Source organism: Liolophura sinensis, chromosome 10 (genome assembly GCF_032854445.1).
Source record: "Liolophura sinensis isolate JHLJ2023 chromosome 10, CUHK_Ljap_v2, whole genome shotgun sequence".
Lineage (NCBI taxonomy): Eukaryota > Metazoa > Mollusca > Polyplacophora > Chitonida > Chitonidae > Liolophura > Liolophura sinensis.
This window is the reverse complement of record NC_088304.1, coordinates 1,581,895-1,604,526: the sequence shown is the minus strand read 5'-3', so window position 1 is coordinate 1,604,526 and position 22,632 is coordinate 1,581,895. Positions and strand designations below refer to the sequence as shown.

The 22,632-nt window shown below is 40.3% G+C and overlaps 1 protein-coding gene across 1 annotated transcript in view; it reads left to right on the top strand.

Moving 5' to 3' along the window:
• The first annotated feature begins 347 nt into the window (after nt 1-347).
• The window catches only part of LOC135476592 (E3 ubiquitin-protein ligase CHFR-like), a 32,311-nt gene continuing 10,026 nt past the window's right edge, over nt 348-22,632 (top strand). The window contains exons 1-13 of the mRNA XM_064756669.1: nt 348-426; nt 2,409-2,526; nt 3,049-3,145; nt 5,336-5,381; nt 13,065-13,128; nt 13,456-13,551; nt 13,829-13,875; nt 15,000-15,433; nt 16,542-16,617; nt 17,275-17,353; nt 17,562-17,626; nt 18,967-19,073; nt 21,131-21,205. Of these exons, the coding sequence (XP_064612739.1) occupies nt 2,415-2,526; nt 3,049-3,145; nt 5,336-5,381; nt 13,065-13,128; nt 13,456-13,551; nt 13,829-13,875; nt 15,000-15,433; nt 16,542-16,617; nt 17,275-17,353; nt 17,562-17,626; nt 18,967-19,073; nt 21,131-21,205 (1,298 nt within the window). The 5' untranslated portion in view covers nt 348-426; nt 2,409-2,414. The remainder of the gene's footprint in view (nt 427-2,408; nt 2,527-3,048; nt 3,146-5,335; nt 5,382-13,064; nt 13,129-13,455; nt 13,552-13,828; nt 13,876-14,999; nt 15,434-16,541; nt 16,618-17,274; nt 17,354-17,561; nt 17,627-18,966; nt 19,074-21,130; nt 21,206-22,632) is intronic.

Sequence of the window (22,632 nt, the reverse complement as noted above, 5' to 3'; positions counted from 1 at the left end):
AATGGAGGCAGTAGGTACAGTACATGTCTGTTTTAGAATGTATATACTTTGGTCTCTCACAAGATTCGTCTGCTGCCCGTGTTGTGGCGCGTCTTTGGTATAGCGTATTTCGATTCTTTGTGGATTTCGGTTTCACAAAAATAAAAATAATTTAAAACTAAGATTTATACAAACCAAACTGTTTTTCAAAATGATATTACAGTAATATGTCACTTTAGCAAATTTTTAAAGTCAAAAACATGTACGTCTCCTGGAGCAATATTTCCTAAAAAAAAAGAAAAAATGATGAAACCACTATAAATACAATACAGTATAGAATGCAGCGGAAGCGTGTTTCTTGCCATTACAAGATCACTTGGTGTGTTGTCGTGAAGTTTGGTGCAGAAAACCACTTTTCTGTAGGCACATTGACGCTGACATCTTTATGTAAGTGTGTAGTCTGTTTGGTTGGTTTCCGTACGAAAGTTTAGTGTAGGTTATAAACTTCTAATAATTGCACATTATGGGGCCAGAAAGTGCGAAACAGAGCAGATTTTTTCAGGTTATGTTTACTCTAGGATTCTCGTACTGCAGTTTGTAGGCCTACTCGAATCAAGTGTACTTGTTGTGTTGCCTGTTGATGTTTTTATTTCCAGGTTCACAGTTATTGTGTTCATCAATTTTACCAGTAAGCTAGCGCCACGTGTTGGTGAGAAGGGTTTAGCTTCTTGTAGAGTGCATATCCGCCATTGTTAATTTGATGTTCTTCATTTAAGATGGCATCAATTTCAAGTTTGCGCCAACGTTGTTTAAGTCAGTTAAACAGATAGTATAGACAAAGGCGTGGGGAACATACAGGATAGAAACTAACATTCAGGCTCTAGTATTTAAATTCTCAGACAGCTCATGTAATCTGGCTGGTAGTTATTCAAGCTTAGCCAGTGTTGTAGTCATTATACTGAGTCAAAGTCTAGCGCCAACTTTGTTCCCCAAGGTATGCATATGTGATGTTTGTCAGAAAACGTGCAGATCTGTACATACATTTAGCTTTGTCTTTGTCCACAAGATTAGTTTTGCATAACATTACAATCAACTCATCAAAACAACCCTCACAATTCACAGATCTATACTCTAATCAAGTCTTTTCTAATTCTGTCTGATTATCTTGTAAGACAGTGAAACAGACAATATATAAATTTCTAAATTTTCAACTTAACCAACCAAAGTAAGATACAAAACATGGCTTTTATATTCCTGTAAGGACTAAATCTTTACCCAGTGCACATTTTGGGAGCAGTGTCAAATCAATCATTGAGAGTTCATGATGTCAGTTATATGTATAAAAATTAAGCCATTCATTGGTATAACCTATTATACCCTAATGCTTTTAATTTGGGGACAGATATTAGTGTCACTGAAAGCAGACTACAATGTTTCTTTCCCAGCTTTGTTGAAAAATAAAGATGTGAGCATGTTGTTCATTAAATGGTCTAATGATGTGAGAAACTAAATATTAATGCTACAGCTGCATTTACATTGGCTGAAAAGAGCAGACCAAGTGTCCCCAAAATTAGAAGAAATAGGGTATTTTCAAAAAACACAGGTGGGAAGGGTGTAAAAGATGGACATATGAGGATTGTGTTCATGTAAATTTATACATGTATATGAGAAATAAAAATCTTCAAAGATCTACATTGTTTTCATTCATGTCATTGAAGCAGATAATAAGGTCAATCTTAGTAACTGGTCATCTTATCTAAGTTGTATATATTCATTGGTTGATCAGGGTTATTATCGGCCTTTCATTGTTATGCTATATTTAGTATAAACAAAGATATGGTCGAATATAAATTGGTAGATGTATGACATCAGGAGACCCTTAGAGGAAGTTACTAAAGACATAGGAAGCAACAGGAGGTGAAAACATAAGGGTATCACAAGAACATTACATACATGTCTACATATAGTTAATACTATATCTGTGAATGATAGGATTATACAAACCACATTAGGCTTCAAACTACGACACTCATTACTGGTGAAGCGGAGCAATTGTCGTCAAATAAGCACCCAGTTGCGCACAGTGGCCTTTGAAGTTTGAGCCTGAAGTTGCTTTCTGTGGCTGTAAGGCTAATAAAAGGGCAATGTATCAAATCAACCACTTAGATTTTCAGTTTCTGAATTGTTTTTGCCACAGGTTGCTGATGGATATTTAATACAACATGCATGTTGCTACTATGGTAAGCCGTATGCCATTGGGTGAAAATTAACACCCAGATCCAGTGGAGTGCGAGAACTCAGGACATTTGCAAATGTGGATTAATTACCTCACTGAGCAAAGTCCAGTTACTTTTAAATACAGTATAATACAGTTGATCAGACGTTATATATGGTATATGATATATTAAGTTTATTAATTATTTTTGCAGGCAACCATGTCTTCAGATGCAAAAGACATCCCATGGGGCCAGCTTGTGTCAATCACAGATCTCTTCAGTGAACCAGTTGAAATCTGCAAAAAGAAATTTACAATAGGAAGAGCAAAAGGTGATCTTTTGAACATATTTGTTACCCAAGCCTCTTATTTACCTGAAATTACTCATTTCCATGGAGAGTAAACTTTGTTGAAGAAATATAATTCGTGATGCCAATTTGTTATTCATGTGATGCAGAAAGACTTTATACAGAGATACATTTAGACAAAGATGTAGAGAAATGAATGTATCTTGTTAAGTTTAGATACTTGCAGTTATTTCTAATTGACCACAGCTTATCATCTCATTTGCATACAACTATAATTCTACAAAAAAAGGATTAGTGTCCAGATTTTGCTACTGGTCTGAATTATAATAATGTTAAACCTGTTTAAACAGTATATTTACATTGAGGGCTTCTGAGAAAAACAAAGATCCTGAAACCACCAAAAACAATAGGTATACAGCCCTAGCTTATCTCCACCTGACTGATTGAACATTTTTTAAATGCGATGTAAAACCCTAAGCATACCTACATATATTATGTTCACCCAAAAGACTAAAAATCTTAATGTTTTCTTTCATTTATTTGCAGGCTGTGATCTTAGTTTTCCCGCAAACAAACTTGTATCAAGCAGTCATTGTTACATTGAGAGAGATGAAGATGATAAAGTCTGGTTACGTGATACTAGGTAATGCTGAAAGGGGGATTTCATGTCACAGTTAAAATGAAACCTGTAAGATTGAGAAGTTTCTATATGAAAGAGATGTCATGTCTTCCTCTGGAACATGTTGAGACAGCTGATCGGTAAATCAGAGACAGAATTATTTACTCGAGAATATATACTGGCTATTGAAGATTTGGAAATGGCGACAGTGTGAAGACTCGCAATGCACATGGCCATGTGTTGTTCATCTCTTTTCAGTTTTGTATAAACCACGTGCGTTTATTTTATTTTATTTTTTTATGCAAGGATCACATCCGTTTTTGAAGACTATGTAAAAAAAGAAACGGTAGCAGAGCTTCCACTGGTGCTCGCCATTGTCGCAAATTTAGAACAATTTTTTGAAATGGTGGTAAAATTCGTAAATATGCGAATGTTTTTGGTGATGAATTTATTTGCCTAAGAAAATGTACAAACGTTATACACAAATTACCTGGCGAAGTTTTCCTAGTACTTTGCAGGCAATGAGAGTTTTCTGTTGTTTTATGCGTATTTTCGCTATATTTCTGATGAAAATCCATTTACTTTTATTTCAAATGGCTTCGTTTCAGAGAAACAACATCAACAAAGTCACAGCGATTTTAATTGACAGAAATCTATAAAGAGGGTTCAGCATTCTTGGAAGTTGACTTACATAAGATAACGCTTGAAAATCATTTTTGTTAACTAATGAACGAGAATCATGGCATTTTTGGGGATGCCTTTCATAGCCAAAGAAAAAAAATTAAATGGAAAAAAAAAATAACTATAAATATAGGTAGTGTTAGACATGTAAATGTAGTTACCTCCCTTGAACCCTTCCACCCTTGAACTAAATTTATTTTGTAACAAATTTTTCTGATAGAGGAAATTACATTTCACTAGGACCCTATGCAAATTAATTGAAAATAGGTTTAATTTCTTTCAAAAAACAAAACACTGTGCCATTATTTTGAGGGCAATTGTTCTAAATGTGGCATGGGATATACTCTAGATATAGTTGGAAGAGACCAAAATGAGTCCAGCAGCTATACCGAGGCAGATAAAAACTAATTACAGATGGAGACCACCAAGAGTCCTAGATACTGCTCCCATTGATCTGCTGAAGATCCCAAAGATTAAGTTAGGGCCGCTATGAAAAATTGTATTGGCTACAAATCTGATGAGTGGCTAAAGTGACTGGCTAAAAAATTAATGTTGTCTATGGTTTCTTGACATTTTTACATCATACAGCAGGACTGTTTTTGCTTTTAATGGTTTAAGGGTTCAAGCTCCCAAAAAATCTTCAACTGGAGGTTGTCATCAGAAGGCCCAAAAAAATTGAGAATAAAAAAGTTAAAACTTCTTCTCAGTTTTTTTTTTTTTTGGACCTTGACCCTAATGGGTTACCATATGTTTTAGTCCACTGATATGAAATTGTTTTGTAAAATTCTGTAACGATCCTATCCTATCCAAATTGTTACTGCACATCAGTAGATATTGGGAGGAGCTCGAGTGGTATGTCGTCACATATTTGTGATTGTGACAAGTTCATTTATTCAGATTGTGAAGAATTCCTTCAGGGTATCTCGTGTCTGGTACAAAGGTGGGCTGGTTTCCTATGAGATCATTTAATACTCAACTAAATAAATTTAAATGGAATGTTTAATGAAAGGAAGTTATAATAGTTGAAAGCAGCTGGGAGGCAAGTTGTTTGCCGGCCATTCCGTCCTGTTTTATAAAGCTGCATGTTCTCAAATGATACGATGAGTAGTTGTAACTTTTCAATATGACTAATTGTATGAAATCAAACATCCTCCATTTCACCACGTTTGTATGGTAAATTTTTACTGAAATCTTTTGACTGTAGATACATTTCAGTTTGTGTGTATGCTCCAAGTCTGCTGTACATATTGCAGTGAGGCTCATCTTACCAGTACAGGGGCGTGCGGTTGCTGTGAGTTCAAGTCTAGCTGATGCTGGTTTCCTCTCTGGTCGTAGGTGGGAAGGTCTTCCAGCAACCTGTGCATTGTTGTCGTTTTCTCCCGGGCTTTGCCTGGTTTCCTCCCACCATAATGCTGGCGCTGTCGTATAAGTGAAATATTCTTGAGTACGGCGTAAAACACCAATCAGATAAATAAATAAATCTTATCAGTACATTTGTTCTTGTCCACATTTTTATCTAGTTTATTTTTTCAGCACCAATGGCACACTCCTCAGAAATACAGAAAAAATTTTAAATCAAGTAAGTTTTTCTAACTGTACTTTTGTCCATGGCAGACAACATGGTAGAATATTTATACATGGGAACATTGAACTGAACAAATTTACCATAATCTTATTCTTTTTTTAATTTTCCTTCTTTCTATGTCATCCTTGGAGGTGAGAGGTTCATTGACAGGTTGTCTGTCATCTGTACACTTTCTGTGCCATCCTCGGAGGTGAGAGGTTCATTGACAGGTCGTCTGTCATCTATACACTTTCTGTGTCATCCTGGGAGGTGGGGAGTTCGACAGGTCGTCTGTCATCTATACCCTTTCTGTGTCATCCTGGGAGGTGAGAAGTTCATTGACAGGTCGTCTGTCATCTATACCCTTTCTGTGTCATCCTGGGAGGTGAGAAGTTCATTGACAGGTCGTCTGTCATCTATACCCTTTCTGTGTCATCCTGGGAGGTGGGAGGTTCATTGACAGGTCATCTGTCATCTATACCCTTTCTGTGTCATCCTGGAAGGTGGGAGGTTCATTGACAGGTCGTCTGTCATCTATACACTTTCTGTGTCATCCTGGGAGGTGAGAAGTTCATTGACAGGTCGTCTGTCATCTGTACACTTTCTGTGCCATCCTCGGAGGTGAGAAGTTCATTGACAGGTCGTCTGTCATCTATACACTTTCTGTGTCATCCTGGAAGGTGGGAAGTTCATTGACAGGTCGTCTGTCATCTATACCCTTTCTGTGTCATCCTGGGAGGTGGGAGGTTCATCGACAGGTCATCTGTCATCTATACCCTTTCTGTGTCATCCTGGGAGGTGAGAAGTTCATTGACAGGTCGTCTGTCATCTATACACTTTCTGTGTCATCCTGGGAGGTGGGAAGTTCATTTACAGGTCGTCTGTCATCTGTACACTTTCTGTGTCATCCTCGGAGGTGGGGAGTTCATCGACAGGTCGTCTGTCATCTATACCCTTTCTGTGTCATCCTGGGAGGTGGGGAGTTCATTGACAGGTCGTCTGTCATCTATACCCTTTCTGTGTCATCCTGGGAGGTGGGGAGTTCATTGACAGGTCATCTGTCATCTGTACACTTTCTGTTTCATCCTCAGAGGCGGGAAGTTCATTGACAGGTCGTCTGTCATCTATACACTTTCTGTGTCATCCTGGGAGGTGGGGAGTTCATCGACAGGTCGTCTGTCATCTGTACACTTTGTGTCATCCTCGGAGGTGGGGAGTTCATCGACAGGTCGTCTGTCATCTGTACACTTTCTGTGTCATCCTCAGAGGTGGGGAGTTCATCGACAGGTCGTCTGTCATCTATACCCTTTCTGTGTCATCCTGGGAGGTGGGGAGTTCATTGACAGGTCGTCTGTCATCTATACCCTTTCTGTGTCATCCTGGGAGGTGGGGAGTTCATTGACAGGTCGTCTGTCATCTGTACACTTTCTGTGTCATCCTGGGAGGTGAGAAGTTCATTAACAGGTCGTCTGTCATCTGTACACTTTCTGTGTCATCCTGGGAGGTGAGAGGTTCATTAACAGCTCGTCTGTCATCTATACACTTTCTGTGTCATCCTCGGAGGTGAGAAGTTCATTGACAGGTCGTCTGTCATCTGTACACTTTCTGTGTCATCCTGGGAGGTGAGAAGTTCATTGACAGGTCGTCTGTCATCTGTACACTTTCTGTGTCATCCTGGGAGGTGGGAAGTTCATTAACAGGTTGTCTGTCATCTATACACTTTCTGTGTCATCCTCGGAGGTGAGAAGTTCATTGACAGGTCGTCTGTCATCTGTACACTTTCTGTGTCATCCTGGGAGGTGAGAGGTTCATTAACAGCTCGTCTGTCATCTATACACTTTCTGTGTCATCCTCGGAGGTGAGAAGTTCATTGACAGGTCGTCTGTCATCTGTACACTTTCTGTGTCATCCTGGGAGGTGAGAGGTTCATTAACAGCTCGTCTGTCATCTATACACTTTCTGTGTCATCCTCGGAGGTGAGAAGTTCATTGACAGGTCGTCTGTCATCTGTACACTTTCTGTGTCATCCTGGGAGGTGAGAAGTTCATTGACAGGTCGTCTGTCATCTATACCCTTTCTGTGTCATCCTGGGAGGTGGGAGGTTCATTGACAGGTCGTCTGTCATCTGTACACTTTCTGTGTCATCCTCGGAGGTGGGGAGTTCATTGACAGGTCGTCTGTCATCTGTACACTTTCTGTGTCATCCTGGGAGGTGGGAAGTTCATTGACAGGTCGTCTGTCATCTATACACTTTCTGTGTCATCCTGGGAGGTGGGAAGTTCATTGACAGGTCGTCTGTCATCTATACCCTTTCTGTGTCATCCTGGGAGGTGGGGAGTTCATTGACAGGTCATCTGTCATCTGTACACTTTCTGTTTCATCCTCAGAGGCGGGAAGTTCATTGACAGGTCATCTGTCATCTGTACACTTTCTGTGTCATCCTGGGAGGTGGGGAGTTCATCGACAGGTCGTCTGTCATCTGTACACTTTCTGTGTCATCCTCGGAGGTGGGGAGTTCATCAACAGGTCGTCTGTCATCTATACCCTTTCTGTGTCATCCTGGGAGGTGGGGAGTTCATTGACAGGTCGTTTGTCATCTATACCCTTTCTGTGTCATCCTGGGAGGTGGGAAGTTCATTGACAGGTCGTCTGTCATCTGTACACTTTCTGTGTCATCCTGGGAGGTGAGAGGTTCATTAACAGCTCGTCTGTCATCTATACACTTTCTGTGTCATCCTCGGAGGTGAGAAGTTCATTGACAGGTCGTCTGTCATCTGTACACTTTCTGTGTCATCCTGGGAGGTGAGAAGTTCATTGACAGGTCGTCTGTCATCTATACCCTTTCTGTGTCATCCTGGGAGGTGGGAGGTTCATTGACAGGTCGTCTGTCATCTGTACACTTTCTGTGTCATCCTCGGAGGTGGGGAGTTCATTGACAGGTCGTCTGTCATCTGTACACTTTCTGTGTCATCCTGGGAGGTGGGAAGTTCATTGACAGGTCGTCTGTCATCTATACACTTTCTGTGTCATCCTGGGAGGTGGGAAGTTCATTGACAGGTCGTCTGTCATCTATACCCTTTCTGTGTCATCCTGGGAGGTGGGGAGTTCATTGACAGGTCATCTGTCATCTGTACACTTTCTGTTTCATCCTCAGAGGCGGGAAGTTCATTGACAGGTCATCTGTCATCTATACACTTTCTGTGTCATCCTGGGAGGTGGGGAGTTCATCGACAGGTCGTCTGTCATCTGTACACTTTCTGTGTCATCCTCGGAGGTGGGGAGTTCATCGACAGGTCGTCTGTCATCTATACCCTTTCTGTGTCATCCTGGGAGGTGGGGAGTTCATTGACAGGTCGTTTGTCATCTATACTCTTTCTGTGTCATCCTGGGAGGTGGGAAGTTCATTGACAGGTCGTCTGTCATCTATACACTTTCTGTGTCATCCTGGGAGGTGGGGAGTTCATCGACAGGTCGTCTGTCAACTGTACACTTTCTGTGTCATCCTGGGAGGTGGGGAGTTCATCGACAGGTCGTCTGTCAACTGTACTCTTTCTGTGTCATCCTCGGAGGTGGGGAGTTCGACAGGTCGTCTGTCATCTGTACACTTTCTGTGTCATCCTGGGAGGTGGGGAGTTCATCGACAGGTCGTCTGTCATCTATACCCTTTCTGTGTCATCCTGGGAGGTGGGAAGTTCATTGACAGGTCGTCTGTCATCTATACCCTTTCTGTGTCATCCTGGGAGGTGGGGAGTTCATCGACAGGTCGTCTGTCATCTGTACACTTTCTGTGTCATCCTGGGAGGTGAGAAGTTCATTAACATTTTGTCTGTCATCTATACACTTTCTGTGTCATCCTGGGAGGCGGGAAGTTCATTGACAGGTCATCTGTCATCTGTACACTTTCTGTGTCATCCTCGGAGGTGAGAAGTTCATTGACAGGTCGTCTGTCATCTGTACACTTTCTGTGTCATCCTGGGAGGTGAGATGTTCATTGACAGGTCGTCTGTCGTCTATACACTTTCTGTGTCATCCTCGGAGGTGAGAAGTTCATTGACAGGTCGTCTGTCATCTGTACACTTTCTGTGCCCTCCTCGGAGGTGGGGAGTTCATTGACAGGTCGTCTGTCATCTGTACACTTTCTGTGTCATCCTCGGAGGTGGGGAGTTCATTGACAGGTCGTCTGTCATCTGTACACTTTCTGTGTCATCCTCGGAGGTGGGAAGTTCATTAACAGGTTGTCTGTCATCTGTACACTTTCTGTGTCATCCTGGGAGGTGAGATGTTCATTGACAGGTCGTCTGTCATCTGTACACTTTCTGTGTCATCCTGGGAGGTGGGAAGTTCATTGACAGGTCGTCTGTCATCTGTACACTTTCTGTGTCATCCTGGGAGGTGAGAGGTTCATTAACAGCTCGTCTGTCATCTGTACACTTTCTGTGTCATCCTCGGAGGTGGGAAGTTCATTAACAGGTTGTCTGTCATCTATACACTTTCTGTGTCATCCTGGGAGGCGGGAAGTTCATTGACAGGTCGTCTGTCATCTGTACACTTTCTGTGTCATCCTGGGAGGTGGGGAGTTCATTGACAGGTCGTCTGTCATCTGTACACTTTCTGTATCATCCTGGGAGGTGAGAGGTTCATTGACAGGTCGTCTGTCATCTATACCCTTTCTGTGTCATCCTCGGAGGTAGGAAGTTCATTAACAGGTTGTCTGTCATCTGTACACTTTCTGTGTCATCCTGGGAGGTGAGAGGTTCATTGACAGGTCGTCTGTCATCTGTACCCTTTCTGTGTCATCCTCGGAGGTGGGAAGTTCATTGACAGGTCGTCTGTCATCTGTACACTTTCTGTGTCATCCTCGGAGGTGAGAAGTTCATTGACAGGTCGTCTGTCATCTGTACACTTTCTGTGTCATCCTGGGAGGCGGGAAGTTCATTGACAGGTCATCTGTCATCTGTACACTTTCTGTGTCATCCTCGGAGGTGAGAAGTTCATTGACAGGTCGTCTGTCATCTGTACACTTTCTGTGCCCTCCTCGGAGGTGGGGAGTTCATTGACAGGTCGTCTGTCATCTATACATTTTACTACGTGTCATGTATGACGACTGCTTACATTTTAGGTAGCGGAAAATTTTGTCCCAAAAAGTGCATTTTTGATGCAAATAAATGTGTTAAAATATTACTTTTGGTACTGAAACTTACTTTTTTCCAGCAGGATATCATCCTATCTGCCAAGTAAACCTCAAAACACCAATCTGTGATCAGTAGAAATTGTGCATCCTAGTCATGCGCCAAACTTTTCATGATCCTCGTATATTTGTCTACCCATGGTTGACTAAAAGGTGCTTTCCAGCGCTGGACTGAAGGGAATTTCCATTTTATCTAGTGGTGGAAACGTACTTCAAACCCAGAGATTGCTGGTTCAAATGCCCAGCTGCAAAGCCACCTCAAACTGGGTGCTGCATGTAGGGTCAAGTGTTACGGTGCTATATAAGCAGTGTCTTCCTAGAGTTAAGGTGCTATTTAAGCAGTATCTTCCTGGAGTTAATGTGCTATATAAGCAGTTCCTTACTGGAGTTAAGGTGCTATATAAGCAGTATCTTCCTCGGGTTAAGGTGCTACATAAGCAGTTTCTTCCTGGAGTCAAGGTGCTATATAAGCAGTATCTTCCTGGAGTTAATGTGCTATATAAGCAGTTCCTTACTGGAGTTAAGGTGCTATATAAGCAGTATCTTCCTCGGGTTAAGGTGCTACATAAGCAGTTTCTTCCTGGAGTCAAGGTGCTATATAAGCAGTATCTTCCTGGAGTTAAGGTGCTATATAAGCAGTATCTTCCTGGAGTTAAGGTGCTATGTAAGCAGTACCTTCCTGGAGTTAAGGTGCTATATAAGCAGTATCTTCCTCGGGTTAAGGTGCTACGTAAGCAGTTTCTTCCTGGAGTCAAGGTGCTATATAAGCAGTATCTTCCTGGAGTTAAGGTGCTATTTAAGCAGTATCTTCCTGGAGTTAAGGTGCTATGTAAGCAGTATCTTCCTGGAGTTAAGGTGCTACGTAAGCATCATCTTCCTGGAGTTAAGGTGCTATTTAAGCAGTATCTTCCTGGAGTTAAGGTGCTACGTAAGCAGCATCTTCCTGGAGTTGGGAGGGAATATCCCTTCAGTCCAGTGGTAGCAGCGTGGACTCAAATCCCACAAGAAATTCATAAGATGTTAAAAAAGCTGGATATAAATAAGTTTCTCCTGAACCAGGTAATTGCTAGTTGTGATCTCTTGTGAGATAAAGTAGACTACAAATGATTGATCTATTCCACTATATGTTCATTATACCGCTCTCACTGTACTGATTGGAGAGCGGGGTTGAAACCCAGGGTCCGTCATAACACAGAAATGGTACTTGGCGCTACCTCACTTTGAGCTCAGCACTGAGAGGTTAGAGCAATGAAATAAGACTGGTTAGCGTGGTACGATCAGTAGAATGTGACTGAGTGGGGTGTCATGTCTGGAATCTTCAGCATGATACTTCTGTGGCGTGGACTTGCCCTGCCCACAAGAGGACATAGTATATATTCACACACCTAATGACTTTGTGGTTATATGACTGAAAAACTGTTAAGTACAACGTTAAACCCCAAGGATACGTACATAGAAAGTTGGGGGGGGGGGGGGGGGGGGGGGGAGGTGTATACTAGATTCATCCTGTGTGTCAGTCTGTCTGTAAACACGATTTTCTCTATGCATTGCTTCCCAAACTACTGCACCAATTTTGAGCGAGTGAGTGCTTGGATTTTAATGTAGTACTTAATGTTGTGTTTAACAATTTTTCAGTCATATGACAGCGAAGGAGCCCTTAGAGTGTATGTAATGTGCCTCCTTGTTGCAGGACGGATTTCCACCGCTCTTTTATGTAGTGCTACTTCACTGAGACAACTTACCGAAGTCAAGTAAGCTGCCCCACTTGATCCATTACACTGACACGGGTCAACCAGTAGTTGTACTATCCCCTGAATCCTGAACTCAAAGTGACGAAGTTACAACTTTTATTTTTTTGGAGGTCTTAGGTGTGACCCGACCCAGGATTGACTATGGATCTACTGCCCCCGAAGCGAATGCTCTACCAACTGTGCTAACTGTTTTGATGAAACTTACCATACATCTTGCCTATCATCTTAACTCCCCATACTTAAGTTTAATGGCGATTGGGTAATTATTTTCATAATTACTCTTGTAATTAGGTACTTTGTGCAGAAATGGATTTCCATGCTCACAGATTTTGTCCATGCAACTCACGCTAAAGTATTGCTCTGAAACTTTGGCAACAGGCCCCAATGGCTCCGTTGGCAGAGCGTCGGCTTCGGGGGCAGTAAGCTTCTCAGTGAAGCAGCACTAGATAAAAGAGCAGTGGAAATCTGTCTTGCAACAAGGAGGGACATGACACATACATGGACTCTAAGGACTCCTTCGTCTTCTTATGATGTAATAGGACATATGAAAATTGTGTAAAATTCATATAAAATTGCTAAGTACGACGTTAAACCCAAAGCATTCACTCGCTCACTCCCTCTGAATCTTTGTATATCTTTTATATCCTCTGAACATCTACACACTTAATAATAATGACATTGTGATTATTAATTTTCTTTCATTAAAGAGGGTTATGTCAAACATCCATATTCTATATCTTTTCATGTTTAATTTCACAGCGCAGACATCTTGAACATGGAGATGAGTTTTATTTGGTATACAAGAAAAATCATCAAGAATTAAGTAAGTAAAAAAAAATGACATTAAATCACTAATTTCATGATATCACACCTTTGTGTAAGATGGTGAAAAAATCTTCTGGATTTTTTTGTACAAAAAAGTTAGAACTGCAGGATAAAAAAAGTGTACTCATGTGTTACAAATGGCAGTCACTGCATTGACAGGTATGAATACCGCACTTAAACTTCAGACTAATGAACTTCAGTGGTAAAACAGTGCACAGCTCGCAGTGCACAGTACACAGTGCGCAGTCCATAGTGCACAGTACGCAGTACACTGTGGGCAGTACATGAAACGCAGTGATGCAGTAAACCCTTTCCTTATTTGCAGACATTGGCTATGTTTTCCAAGACATGGAGGCACTGAGAAACGAAGATGATGACTCAACACTGAGCTACAGTGAGAGGGTGGATTCTACACTGCCAGGTTAACTATATTTGTGTAGCTATGAATTGAGTCAAAGTTGAAAACAAGGATTTAGTGTCAACATCATGGTACAGGCAGTACCCGAATTGAACACTGCCGGGCAAACTATAGATGTGTAGTTATGAAGTGATGAAGGTGTTATCACAAGACATAAAATATGCCTTAAAAATGAACAAATTTTTTTTATTTTCTTGGCATACCTTCATTACCCTTTAAACCATGATCACCCTCTTGGAGTTACACGTACTAAAGAATTTTTTTTGTTTTTATTTTCCAGATGCTGATGTCCACAAGGCTATTAGTCTTAAGCCAGATGGACCAGAGGTCAGTACTGATTGGCTGATTTTTTTTTCTCCATACGCAACCAAAATTCAAAGGTTTCCTGGCTTGTACTACTGAAGCTTTGTCAGGGTTGTCAGGTACCTTGTTAAGATGATGGTTCTCTACTCTCTAAACATGTCTGCGGTGAAAGTGATATATTCACAAGTCAAATAAGTAGGTATGAAAAACTATAAATGACTATATTGTGTATGAAGTTTTTTTTATGTTTTAGGTGCATATAAAACTCTATTTTGTCTCAAATTTTTTCCGTAACTAAATACTGTAAATCTTCAACCTTTTCAGCCATTAAAGCAGTTTTTGCCATGAAATGTAATATTACACGTACACAAAAATGGCTAGCTCAAAATGCAAGCTTCATAAAATTGGGTCTGAGATTTACAGACACAATGTAGATGTTAGTTAATATGTCTTGAGGTTTGTGTTGGAAGTAAAAATGATAGCATGCTGGAAAAAATGTAAGTTTCATCAACAGGAGTATTAATGTTTTATGACCTTTATTTGTCTCCAAAGAACTCTCCCCCCACACCACCCACACCCCATACCACCCCACCATTTTTCAGGGCTTCCAAAGCACTTAAATAATATGAATAGTTGCAGGGACTGTTCAAATTTTCCATAAATTAGATGATTTTTTGTCTTTTTCCTTCTACACTGAAAACAAATTCATTCTGGTCATATCAGAGAAATTTCAAGTACAGCTGTATGTGCTAGCAGTTTAAAAGCTTAAATGCATTCTATTAGACTTAGTTATGTTAAAAGAAAAGTCAACAAAAATAAAATGAGTTATTTTGGAAGGGGGATGGCAACAGACCTAAACAACTTTTTAGGTTGACGTCTGCATGAAGCATGGCGTGCGTGAAATAGGGCCTGCATGAAGCAGGGTATGCAAAAACTGTTGCATTCTCAAGTTATAAAATAACTTGATGCCTAGTTGGCTAAAATTTATGGCCAAAGATAAGTATGAGTACCATTATAGAATTTATATGGGGCATTTTACTGATACATGTATACATTTGGTTTAGTGTTTATTCTTGTAATGGAAGGAAAAATAAGTTTGTTTGTGCTTCATGTTTTTGTCAGTGCTTCATGTTTTTTGTCTGCTGAAGGAAGGAACCAGTGAAAGCCCATGTTCAGTCATGAAAAAACGGAAAATAGATGAAACCTCTTCAAATCAGGCATCCACATCTGGGGCCAGAGATGGTTACCATGGCAACAAGGAAGGATCCTGTCAGGAGAAGGCTGGTCAGACTCAGGTTAAGAATCAGGATATGTATAAAGTGGAAAAATCAGAGACCAAAGATGAGAAGCCAGAAACCAATGATGAGAAGGCAGAAACCAATGATGAGAAGGCAGAAACCAAAGATGAGAAATCAGAAATCCAGGATGAAAAAGAAGAAGCCAAACATGGCAAAGCAGAAACCGAAGTTGAGAAATCAGATATCAAAGATGAGAAAACAGACAGCAAACCTAGTGCTGGCGACGCGATTGCCGAGTCTCTTGTGTGTATAATCTGTCAGGAAATTCTCCACAATTGTATCAGGTGGGTGAGAAATGTTGTTATGTGTCAAGTCTTCTGTGCCAAAGCTTTACAGAAGTAGAGTGTATAAAAATTCTCAGCAGTATGCCACTACCACTTGTGACAGGTAGGAAAAAAACTGGAATCTTTCAGACCCTGTACCTATGGGATCATTGGACATGGTGGCCAACCAACTGTGGTATTCTTTCAATGTTTCACAACCTTTTCACAGTTGCACCACTCATAGGTTGCTGGTGAGCTACTGGGTTGTCTTCATGGTGGTTTTTGCCTGGCTGATCCTGCTTGTTTTGTGATAGCGATTGTCTTTGTTCCAAATATTTGACCTGTCTTGTTTTATATCGAGAGGTGACCTTGTTCACCTTCTCCTATGGCTGGATAGCATACCCTTTTGCTTCTGACCATTTGTACATTTACAACAGCGACCTTACTGACCTAGTATCTGAGGAACCTGTCGCCAGTGTGGTGGCTATGGGTTCAAGTCCAGCTCATGCTGGCTTCCTCTCTCGAAAGTCTGCCATTAAGGTAACATTCCCCCAGTCTCTGCCTGGTTCCCACGCACAATAATGCTGAGCATGGTATAAAACATGAATCAGTTAAATATATAGGCTGTACTAAAGACTGCTTAACTTTGGAAAGGAAAACATATCCATTATTAATCAAATCATGTTTTCTGTATTTACCACAAACAGCTCAAATTATTGCCTTTCAGAAAATATCAGACTTTTACCTGCTCTGTATCTACTGTTAAGATGATTTTGGTCCTGAATTTTGAAAAAGTTAATAGCAACCTGCAAAATAAATTTTATGAACTTTATTTCCGATTTTCATTGATGCTAATATTTTTTTAAAGATATTTATTTATATGGCTGTTTTGAAATGAATGCAACAATTGGATTTAGGCAGATTGAGTTTTTCCCATGAATATTTGGGATAGCAGCTGAAAACTATTGCCAAAACTGATGAGAGGAGGATTTGAACTTGGGGCCTCAACTGAGTGACACAGTAGAGAAAGCATATTCCATTAGTAAGTGTTTCTACGTTCAGCTACAACTGAATTAAAATAAATTTTTAGTCTTTTCGCAACTGTTTGATTATTCGATTCTTTTTGCAGCTTGCAGCCATGTCTACATTCCTTCTGTGCTGGTTGCTATAGTGACTGGATGGACAGGTCAAACGAATGTCCGTCAGTAAGTACCAAAAGTTCAAAATGTTGCTATTGTTTATCCCACTCTTTAACAAAAAGCAAGAAATATTAATTTGAGATCTGTCTGTTTGTCAGGTTGCCCACCCATTTCTCATGCCATGTTTCTTGTCCAGTAGCTCACCCAAATATTTTGTAAAAAAGATTTTGTATGTAGGATCACTTTGTGGAAGCTCATAGATCAAGTTTGAAAACCTTAACAGCTGTAGCTGTTGTCTGACTATGATAAAATCCTGTGTGCAGGCTCATTTTGTGTAGCCTCAGGTTAATACATTATTAGAAGTTTCCTTTCTGGAGGCACAAATGACGTTTCCTTTGTGGAGGCACAAATGACGTTTCTTTTGTGGAGTCACAAATGACATTTCCTTTCTGGATGGACAAATGACATTTCCTTTGTGGAGGCACAAATGACGTTTCCTTTGTGGAGGCACAAATGACGTTTCCTTTGTGGAGGCACTAATGACGTTTCCTTTGTGGAGGCACTAATGACGTTTCCTTTGTGGAGGCACAAATGATGTTTCCTTTCTTGAGGCACAAATGACACTTCATTCCTTGGGAAACTTTTTAACTTCTCAAACATTCAGCCTTTTGTCACTTGTTGAGAATTGCATGCCCTAACAGGTTTTCTGTTTTCCACCCACAGTGTCGAATGAAAGTTCAACGAATAAATAAAAACCACATGGTTGTGAATTTGGTGGAGGCTTATCTCAGGGAACATCCAGGTTTGTATCGGCTCAGCTCTGTATTTGCATGGTTTTTCGATTCCTTTCTATATCTGTATGATTTTATGATTTCTGTATCAAAATTGGGTTAGCATTTAGTACCTGATGACGATTATGTCTGAGTAAATGTGGAATTATTTCAATTTTTAATTTGGTTTTGATATTTTATCCTTGATTTTAATGTATACGTGAAATATTGTATTTTAAGATAAGAAGAGACCAGAAGAAGACCTCAAAGAACTGGATGCAAAAAACAAAATCACACGAGACATGGTAAGTTCTCTTGTACCTTAACATTTTATGGCATCTATTCATATAAGAGGAAGCCTGGACCTGGATTAAGTCATGGGAATATGAACTGAAAGGTCCTCAGCACTTTAAGGCTATTATAACATACTTAACAGTATTTACTTCAGAGGGAAGAGCTGTATACTTTTTCACATCAAAATTGAGATTTTGATTGATATTTTTTTTTTTTTTTTTTTTTTTTTTTGATTGGTGTTTTACGCCGTACTCAAGAATATTACACTTATACGACGTCGGCCAGCATTATGGTGGGTGGAAACCGGGCAGAACCCGGGGGAAACCCACGACCATCCGCAGGTAGCTGACAGACCTTCCCACATACGGTCGGAGAGAAAGCCAGCATGAGCTGGACTTGAACTCACATCGACCGCATTGGTGAGAGACTCCTGGGTTATTACGCTGCTCTAGCGCGCTAACCAACTGAGCCACAATTGAGATTGAAGCAAAATAGTGTTCATGACAAAATAGGGTACCAGAACAAATAATGTGCTTTACCAAACTAGTGTGCCAGAATAAAATATTTATTTGTTTATTTGATTGATGCTTTACGCAGTACTCAAGAATATTTCACATATACGACAGCGGACAACAAAACAAAACAGTACACCTCAGCAAACTAGAATGCTGGAGCCAAACAGTGTGCTTGGGCAAAACAGTGTGGTGGAGCAAAACAGTGTGCTTGGGCAAAACAGTGTGCTTGGCTGTCATCATACCCATTCATTTGCCGTTAAAACTCGTAAAGAAAAAATGTCAGTATTCTTGTGCTTCCATTTTCTACTTATCTTGCACAATTACCATAAATATGGGTCCCCATATTTTAACTGTGGACCTTTCATGGCCAAGTGGTTAGCATTTCACCACAGTGCAATGACCCAGGAACCTCTCACCAGTGCATTTGAGTTCAAGTCCAGCTCATGCTGGCTTCCTCTCCAGCTGTACGTGGGAAGGTCTGACAGCAGCCTGCATATGGTTGTGGGTTTACCCAGGTTTCCTCCCATCGTTATGCAGGCCTTGATGGTATAAGTGAAATATTCTTGAGTACGACCTGACACACCAATCTAATAAATAATCAAATTTGAGAAGAAAACCATGCGCTTAAGCAAATAGTGTACATACAGTGTAAGCTGTAAATTGTAAAATTCATGAATTATTTCATAAGAGAAAACTTTATTTTGTGAAGATTGTGGAGCTGAACATGTGTAAAGATTTGCAAACTATATATATTTTAACCACTATAGTTTTCATATCTACATTTAGATTACACTTACTGAAACATTTACGTTATCATTTTATCCCGCACCCGACAGCTGTACCCTAAAACCCTGCAGCGAAGATCAGATGATTCTGAGGAAGGTGACTACGAACATGACTCAGAGGCTTATTCAGATGATGGAACACCCGATGTATTCCCCAGGTATGTCACGAGTTGTCTCCCATTGAAGAGTCTTATGGACAGGTGATATTCCTCTGTATTGTACTATGTATTTCAGTCTATTTTAATCGACATCTGAAATATTTTACAGAGAATGTCATTTTATTAAGTATTTTGCCTAACTAAAATAATTTGGTACACCATACTGAGAATGTGATGCTTCATGAAGTGTGACAATCAATGCAGAAAAGGTGAAATATGGTTCAGAGTGGCATGTAAGCCCTACAGATATACTTGTACATTATGCCGAAAGTGTGACCGTACACAGTGTGACAATGCTGTGTGACTGTACACACAGTGTCACATATACTGTACACTGTAGAACCTTAATGGCCCAGAAAGTATGAGGCATCAGCCATATGGCATGTGAAAAGTGTGACAGTACAGAAAGTGTTACTGTACACACAGTATGACAAACACTGTACACTGTAGAACCTTAATGGCCCAGAAAGTAGGAAGCATCAGCCATATGGTATGTGAAAAGTGTGACAGTACAGAAAGTGTGACCGTACACACAGTATGACAAACACTGTACACTGTAGAACCTTAATGGCCCAGAAAGTAGGAAGCATCAACCATATGGTATGTGAAAAGTGTGACAGTACAGAAAGTGTGACCGTACACACAATATGACAAACACTGTACACTGTAGAACCTTAATGGCCCAGAAAGTATGAGGCATCAGCCATATGGCATGTGAAAAGTGTGACAGTACAGAAAGTGTGACCATACACACAGTATTACAAACACTGTACACTGTAGAACTTTAATGGCCCAGAAAGTATGAGGCATCAGCCATATGGTATGTGAAAAGTGTGACAGTACAGAAAGTGTGACCGTACACACAGTATGACAAACACTGTACACTGTAGAACCTTAATGGCCCAGAAAGTATGAGGCATCAGCCATATGGTATGTGAAAAGTGTGACAGTACAGAAAGTGTGACCGTACACACAATATGACAAACACTGTACACTGTAGAACCTTAATGGCCCAGAAAGTATGAGGCATCAGCCATATGGTATGTGAAAAGTGTGACAGTACAGAAAGTGTGACCGTACACACAATGTGACAAACACTGTACACTGTAGAACCTTAATGGCCCAGAAAGTATGAGGCATCAGCCATATGGTATGTGAAAAGTGTGACAGTACAGAAAGTGTGACCGTACACCCAGGATGACAAACACTGTACACTGTAGAACCTTAATGGCCCAGACAGTATGAAGCATCAGCCATATAGTATGTGGAAAGTGTGACCATACACTCAGTAAAGCAGAAGACACAGAAAGGTACATTTCCATGTAGTTGGCAGGAGATAGGTACACTGGTTTCCCCGTGACTTCCCCATGGTGATATCCAAGACTGTCCCAGCCCTCTGTCACCAAAATACTGGTCAGTACCAACATTTTAATGATATCTTCCTGCAATCAGCATATTGTTGTGGGTTTACCCCCAGGGTCTGGCCAGTCTCCTCCCACCATAATGTTGGCTGTTGTAAGGTTGTAAGGTTGAATAGTCTTGAGTAAGGTGTAAAACATCAATCCAGTAAATAAATAAATCATTTCAATGATCTGTTGGGGCCCAAGAAATCTTATTGAGACTATATTAAGACAATAGTTTAGAGGAGGGTCAAGTTTGAACTCTTTTATCATGAAGGTAAAAAAAAGTCCTACTGATCTTGTGATCTGTCAGAAAGGTTAGGCAATTATTTTTAATCACATTTTTTATAACACAGAAATTTATTTAGGGTGGAACATCTGTGAGGTTAAAAAAAGTTTTTGAAGAAAAGACGTGTCATTTGTGTTTCCAGAACGCAGTGAGATTTGTGATGGATAAATTAATGTCAAGTCACATTATACGTATAGTAGGAATCTTTTTACCTTTAGCGACAAAAGATTTCAAACTCAAAACTCCCAGTAGCAACACAATCATTCCTCAACCGTCTTTCTTGTCTTCTTGTGAATGAATTATCTCTGTGAAATCACATGAATAAACAGGTGAACTGATAAATTATTTCATGTGTGTTGTGTATGAAGTCGCCTGGAAGTAGCTGGCAATATGATGGGCAGGGCGCTGTATGACCTGGGTGCCACCATACATGGGAGAGTGCAGTAAGTAAGCCTATATGTGACAAGCTGTAGTCATTTCTTAGCATGGGTCAGAAGTGACTAGCAACCCCTTGATCTCTTACTGGTTTGGCTGTGGCTTTAGGTGAGAAGGTCTGTCAGGTAGCTGCCCTCGGTAAGTGGTTTATACCTGGCACTCCAGATTCCTCTACCCATTAACCTGACAGCTGTCATTTAAGTGAAATATCCTTCAGCAGTATGCTAAATACCAATCAATCAATCTGTCAAATCATTCGTTAGCTCTTAATGATGTGAGGTCCAGGAGCCTCTCACCAATGCGATCGCTGTGAGGTCAAGCCTGGCTCATGCTGACGTCCTCTCTGGCCGTATGTGGGAAGGTCTGCCACAGCAACTTATGGATGGTCATGGGTTTTCCCCGGGCTCTGCCCTGTTTCCTCCCACCATAATGCTGGCTGCCGTCGTAGAAGTGAAATATTCTTGAGTACGGTGTAAAACACCATTCAAATAAATAAATAAATAATGATGTGAGGTAATTACAACATTAAAGGAAAAGACCAGATAAAAGTGAAGAGATTCTAAGGAAAAAGACCATTAAAAGCTGCCTTTAAAATATGTTTACTTTAAGAGGGTACTATTTGAGATTTTTGTTTTGCACCGATGCAAATGCAGTCAAATGTTTCAGTTGTAATCTGGAATTTATGGACCATACTGCCAGTACATCTGATCACCTTTTCTTTTTGTTTATCCATGTACAAATTTTATGACAACATAATTCAAATAATCTTTTACCATTCCAACAGTTAAATCTGTGTTTAGAGGGAAACTGATTACTGTCTGTAATACTGGAAGTGAAGAAAGATTTTTTTGTAATATTCTTAACTTGTGACATTGAGTAGGAAATGGTTTCTTTGCTTGTGACATTGAGTAGGTAATGGTTTCTTTGCTTGTGACATTGAGTAGGTAATGGTTTCTTTGCTTGTGACATTGAGTAGGTAATAGTTTCTTTGCTTGTGACATTGAGTAGGTAATGGTTTCTTTGCTTGTGACATTGAGTAGGTAATGGTTTCTTTGCTTGTGACATTGAATAGGTAATGGTTTCTTTGCTTGTGACATTGAATAGGTAATAGTTTCTTTGCTTGTGACATTGAGTAGGTAATGGTTTCTTTGCTTGTGATATTGAGTAGGTAATGGTCTCTTTGCTTGTGACATTGAGTAGGTAATGGTTTCTTTGCTTGTGACATTGAATAGGTAATGGTTTCTTTGCTTGTGACATTGAGTAGGTAATGGTTTCTTTGCTTGTGACATTGAGTAGGTAATGGTTTCTTTGCTTGTGACATTGAGTAGGCAATGGTTTCTTTGCTTGTAACATGGAGTAGGTAATGGTTTCTTTGCGTTGTTACAATTTCATTGTTTAAATGTGATAGTTTGAATCAACCAGTTTTACAGCACAT